The sequence below is a fragment of the Fusarium odoratissimum genome (assembly GCF_000260195.1).
Source record: "Fusarium odoratissimum NRRL 54006 unplaced genomic scaffold supercont1.101, whole genome shotgun sequence".
Taxonomy (NCBI): Eukaryota; Fungi; Ascomycota; class Sordariomycetes; order Hypocreales; family Nectriaceae; genus Fusarium; species Fusarium odoratissimum.
This window is the reverse complement of record NW_022158762.1, coordinates 1-6,366: the sequence shown is the minus strand read 5'-3', so window position 1 is coordinate 6,366 and position 6,366 is coordinate 1. Positions and strand designations below refer to the sequence as shown.

General features: G+C 44.4%; 1 protein-coding gene across 1 annotated transcript; it reads right to left on the bottom strand.

Moving 5' to 3' along the window:
• Positions 1–2,888: 2,888 nt before the first annotated feature.
• On the bottom strand, positions 2,889–3,728 carry FOIG_16627 (uncharacterized protein; the record flags this gene model as incomplete). Its single annotated transcript, XM_031218091.1, has 1 exon — positions 2,889–3,728. The coding sequence occupies one exon, from the start codon at positions 3,726–3,728 to the stop codon at positions 2,889–2,891; it is 840 nt and encodes a 279-aa protein (XP_031052191.1).
• Between the last annotated feature and the right edge of the window lie 2,638 nt (positions 3,729–6,366).

Sequence of the window (6,366 nt, the reverse complement as noted above, 5' to 3'; positions counted from 1 at the left end):
TCATCTGTAAGCTGATAATACTTATCGAATACAGCCCAAGAAGCTGCAACGCAGCTCCGTAGTGTGGCGTTGCCAGAGTGTTTCTGGAATGCTTGTGTATAATGTTTGTGAAGAACATCCATTGTAAAAAGTGAACGGTCTAGAGTGGCATAACGACCCTCTGTAAGCTAAGTGATCTTCCAGAACGGTTAAAGGAATGCACGCATCTCCCCTACAGCACTTCACTTATCAGGCGTGAGGTAGTCATCTCGCAAATCCTGGTAATACTTCTTCTAGTACCACTCAACATAGCTCTGAAGATTAAGAGTGGTATCTAGCAGGAGAAACCATAAGTTCCACCGTGTATCGTTGTCGAGCCCCAGAGATCTTCCAGCGCACTTCTTGAATTCATTCCATTAATAGTCGCTTTTACGCATATAAATCGATATGTTGTGCACCTTTCCAAGAGGCCCAAGCCGCCGCCATCCTTGCGCCCTTTGTGGTTTGATCCTTTCAGAAAAATCAGTGCCAAAAGCCGATTCATCGGTGTCTTCGATATGCTCCAAGGCCGCTCGAGCAGCCTCTTTTGAGTCTATAAAAAGGAAAGCCTAAACTGCCAGGTTCACTATATGGCCGTGGCACCGGATTCTACGGGTCTTGGCTTCCCAGTCGACGCCCTTCTCCTGGAGATAATTGGCAAGTAAGCAGCATAATTTTTCATTTAATCCATAGTTATCACCAGTATAGAATCCCACCTTATTCCAGATATTATAATCCTCGAGCACGTGCTAAAGAAGCTTCCATTGTTCGGCACCACCGTGACTACCCGGCCCGTCAAGACCTGGCAACTCCGACAAAGCTAATAGTGCCTACAGCGCTTCCTTTGCATCCGGATCTACAAATTTAACGCATATCCCAAGGAAAGCTTTGTGATTTAGAGCAGACCACACGTCAGCAGAGAGATGAAGTTTCCATGGTATAGACTGCAATTTTCTTCGCAACATGTCTTTATATACACGAAAGGAATTGGAGACAAGCTTCTATATGGAGCCGTGAGAAAGGCTGATAAGGTCATCTGCCGCAGGATTAACTGCAGAAATAAGCGCATGAAGCTCTGGCCAAGAACTGCAGTTGTAAGAGAGATTACAGACAGTCACGAGCTAAATAAGTGCCTCCAACGCTGCTCTGTGATTAATGGCATATCTCAGAGTTTCTTCTCGTTTTGCCAGTTGCTTTGCAGCATGAACCTCGCCGGCTTTGGCGAAAGCATCCTGAATAAGACGGTCACGCCGTTTTTTAATCAGATGTTCATGGGCTTCCAGCTCAATGCCGTGTATCTTGAGCAGATGATTCCGAAAGGTCGTTGAAACGGTCGTAGAGTAAGTCGGACTTACACAATGCATATAGTAGTAAATCTTCTCATTTTTGCAACCGCAACGAGATGGCTCCGAATTAAGGGGCTCACGGGCATAAGCCCAAGTATTTGCAGTCATTTTACGCTTTCAAGCCATGCGCTCTTAGACATCGCCGCTTAAGAATCGAGGGTTCATGCTGAAGATTAAGGAAGAGCATAATTCGCTTATGGACACTGGAATCCCCGCAGGGTCAGTGGAAGTAGACGTCATCAGCGAGGACATACGCAGCGTCCTTACACAGTGGTGTTAGAATTAAAGAAAGAGTAGAGAGTTGGAAAATCGCCCCTGAACGGGATTACTACAGGGATCAAATTTTTTCCGCCGTATTGCCATACTTATGGAATACGACATCCCCGTATGGAATATGGATTAACGCGTATGGATTATTCCATATGGATTAATTAATCCATACGCGTATGGATAGAAAGCCTGCCTTGGATGTCTTTGCCATTCCGGCTATGGCAACCGACTGCGAGAGGCAGTTCAGCCTAGCCAAGCTGACACTAACATCGCAAAGGCTCGCAATGGGCGCCGACACGCTGGAGCGAGTTCATTGTCTCGGGAACTGGGTCCGACACGGCGGGGTAAAGCTGGGCAGTTGGGTCGGTAATTGAGGCTTTGGATACGGCGTAATACCTTCACATACCCAATATATAGGCCTCCCATACAATTGATTGAGACGAGCCAATCAAATCAAACAAATCAACTTTGGACCGAAGGCCCATCAAACAAATCAACTTTTACCTCAAAGTTGATTTGATTGATTTATGATGAGCGCTGCTTGACGGTACGCCTCTCAATCGGTCAGAGAGGGTGGTTGGAGGCATGCTATTCTTCTGGGCGGCCTAGTTCTGCGAGACCATTATCTGTGACGTCTAGAATAGCATCTATAACGTTGCTCTCGGTATAGGACACTCGAGGCATTTTCGAAGTGAGAAAAGCAGGCTAGTGTAGGAAGAGATCTAATGAAGCGTCAGGGAGGCTTGGTGATAAGGGAAGTATTTTGAGACAATTTAGATTGGTGCCAGGCGATTTTACCGCACGCGCTATTAAAAAGTCAGTTTAATAATACCAAGCCTGATGCAATTCTCAATCTAACGTACATTCTTTTAGGTCAACAAGTCTAGTTTGGGTAAGCACCATGTAAGTGAAAATAAGCATTTTTTAGGGAGATTTCTTTTTAGCTATACGATTGGTAGGTACATGCGGCAAGTGGGTACTGCATGGTTCCGACATTCATTCAAGTACGGCGCGCCAGAGGTCGCGTTTTTATACCTAGAACAAGACAAGTTAATTAACCACAGATGCATCGGCGGCACGATCCAGCATTGGTGAATACACCGAACCGTATAGTAGGGGTTGCGCAAATATTGTTATTCTTAAATAGAGCTTTCAAGTTAAGTATGTTGAATACTGCCTCTAGGCTGATAGTGTGAATGAATGGCTGTGAATAGAAATAGGGAGCGTAGTGTTTGGAGGGCTTTGGATCGCGACTTAGTGGGGGCTGGTATATCCAACCGCCCAAGTTGCACGATCCGTGCTAGTGATAGTCAACTTGCCCCCCGGGCAGCCAATGCATGACCACGAGTGTCCACTTCCCCGAGAGCTGAAGCCCTCTCCACTCTGATAAGCACCACTAAAGTCGAAGTATCCATTGAGACTGCCCGCCATCTGGGCGAAAGAATCATATGTCCCAGGCGATTTAGGCGATTCGGGGTACCAGACTCCCTCCCACTCCGTATGTCTCCCTTGATCATGTCTTTCCTTCACCTCAATTCGGGGCCCACAGACAGGGAAAGTAGCCCGACGGTCGCGAAAGTTGACCGCCTGGAAAGTGGTGCACTCCCAGTGCTCTGGGCAATTTCTGGACGTTCGCCTCCCGGACCCTGGGATATCCGGATTCCCACAATTTATATCCCTCGTCCGGCCGCGACATATCCCACTAACCGCTCGCCAGCCTGTGCCATATTTTTCAACACACAGACCATGAAGCGCCTGGAGCATATCATTGGTGACCTGATCGTTTTGAGTCTCCCCGCCGACAGGCTCACGCTTTCCGAGATTGAAAACGCGACCACGCCTCGATAGGCTGCTGCTCGTCTCGGTCTGAACACTATCGTACGTCTCGTTTGAAGGAAGGCTGCTCATAGTGTCATCCCAGGGCAAATCACTGTTATCTGGGACACTCCCAGAAGATGCTGCCACCTTATCCAGATATTCATCATAGGTTAAGTTGAAAAATACCTGGGGTTCCTGAACTGCAGCCTCTTGAGCATAAGCCGCCGACCCAAGGATTGAGAGGATGCCGAGGAGTACTATGCCATAAGGCGCCATTTTGTTAATGGCTTGAAACCTGGAGGGATGGTTTTGAAGTATAAGGATGCGTAAGAGCAAATCCGGTTATTTTCTTGTCTTGAAAGCTAGCAGGAGTTGAGGCTGCGATGGTAGTGATGGATGTTAATATCAGGCAGGCAGTTCCTTAGTATTTATATGTTTTTGTTTTTTACAAATAGAACTCTATTATCTAGTCGAACACCATATGTATTCAACTGCCGAGCCTAACTGACGAGCAAGCAAACAGGCGATAGATGTATGGAGCAGTTATTATGGTCTGACTTAAAGTCTCATTCAGGTGGCAACACGGAACTATAGCGAAACCATGTAGCTTTTACTGTTATAGCAAGAACTATATATGTTGTCTATAAATTCATTTCTAAGAATTAACTTTAGAGTAGTACGTGGCTCTGTCACCTGCATATGGTCGGCATCGCTCCACGAGTAATATAGTTTTATCTAGGTTCCGGGAGGAGAGAAAGATGCGCTGTCATAGCTCCTTGTATTAGAGGTCTATATAGAGTTCTATTATGTTATCCCCCTACCTCGCCCTATGCTGGGACTAGACCTTAACCTATCCTGGGTGGATAAATAGAAGGGGTCCACAGGTAACAGAGCCACACACTACTTCATAAAGAAACTCACTCAGCATTACAACTATAACCTTGATCTAACTAATAAGATCACGACTATATATATATATATATACAAACTATACTTATTAGCACTTTTATAGACTCTAGCTTACTAGCTATTAATAAAACTTCCCTGTATTAAATAAAGCCTGACACGTATTTGATTCTACCATTAGGAGATGTAACATATCGCACCGCTTAGCATCACGCCCTACATAATATGCCAACATAAACCAAGTACGGACTAGTGTATCCCTTGAGAACCCAACCGTCATAGGTGGTACCATATTTGTAGTTATGGGTCCACTGCAATCACTCTCAGAACGTCATAAAGTGCAAATATAGAAGGGCATGGGGAGTTATGCCTGTTAAAAAGTGGAATTATTAGTTGAAGCTAGGGTTAGCAACGGCTACATCTGAACCACACGAACTTTTGTTTTGTCAGTGGAGAAACATTCCCTACTAGTCGGTCTAGTCCTTAATACCCAGCTGCTAGGAACATCACTTGAGCTGTCAAAGCGGGAAACAGAGGCCTCCAATTAGCTCAAATTAACCCTCACAACCTACAGCTGGCTGCTCTACTAATAAAAGTTCGGAGGTTTAAGGTTCAGGTGTAGAATAAGGTTTTCTGGTGCATCAGTCCTGCCTATTGCCGCTTAGACCGCGACCTTTTAGGAAGCAAATGACCCCACTATTAGCCGCAGGATCCGGCTCTTACTTTATGCTCTACAGTACCTCACCAATCCACTCTGCAGGAGTGCAGGTCCAGCCAGCGCTGACCTCAATTCAAGTATCAAGTCAAGTATTTCAAGTAAGTCAAGTAAGTCAACAAACCAGTTTATTTCAAGTAAGCAAGTTCATAATACTTCAAACTTAATTTACTTAAAATACTAGATTTTATGGATTTTCCTATGCGACAGCCCTATAAGTTTCAAGGCTATTCGGAGTCCCAGGCATAGGGTAATCAATTAAGTATAATACCCCAGTTAATTACACTAATAGAACCCAGGAACGCGGCAGGGGTAGCGCGACTACGTGTTTTGCGTTTGCTTGCGTGCTAGAAACACCTGGTTTAGAATTAATATCGCTCCCTGATAAGAAGCATCTGTATTCCGCGATTCGCCGATAACCCGCTATAGCAGCATAACAACAGTCGTTAGAATCGCTTCTGGGAATTAGTGGCCATCGCAAATCACTCAAGCAGCAGCTTAATGCTGCATCTATTAAGACTAAAGCTGGAAGAATAACCCTTGCTGACCTCCTAACTATCTAGATCGGCTATAAGAAATATATACTAGAAGAATATATTGCCAATAAGAATTGCAAAGGTCGGAGGAGCTAGATCTAAGCCTATGGCTTCTTTCTTACAGAAGTTAGCCCTGATTTGTAGATATTGCAGACCTACTGGGTATGCTCGAAATGTGATAAACAAGGCAAGAGCTTATTATTTGTCGCCACAAATATAACATTGCTAATTAAGCATCTCCGAAGGTAAATGATATTTATATGAGCCTGATCTTTATTACTTCTCCATTATCTTACGAGATATAGGTCTTATATGATCACTGAGGCGGATAACAATGTGGATGCAGATTTGTATTTATCTTGCGCTGATATTTACCTACCCTCGAAGCGGCGTTACTTAGAGTCTCCTATTGTAAGATTGAATATTAATAAAGCAAAGGAGTTAATAGTCAGCTGGATTATTACTACTAATCTTCTATTTACAGCGCTATCGAATCTATATTTGCGCCGAATGCTCGATTTATACGATGTATTATTAGTAAAAGAGGTACCGTGGAGTCGGCAGTTAGTATATAATACTATGCAGAAATTATTCGAGGTAAAGAAGGGAGTAATATTAAGTTAATTGCAGAAGGCGGTTATAAGGATTAGCTTTAGCTTTGACCTATAGACTTCTCCAAACCGGTATGCTTTCCTTGGCCTCTACGCCCACTATCTCGTGTCAGACATTACGTGTATTCGGTTCATTGATGTGAATT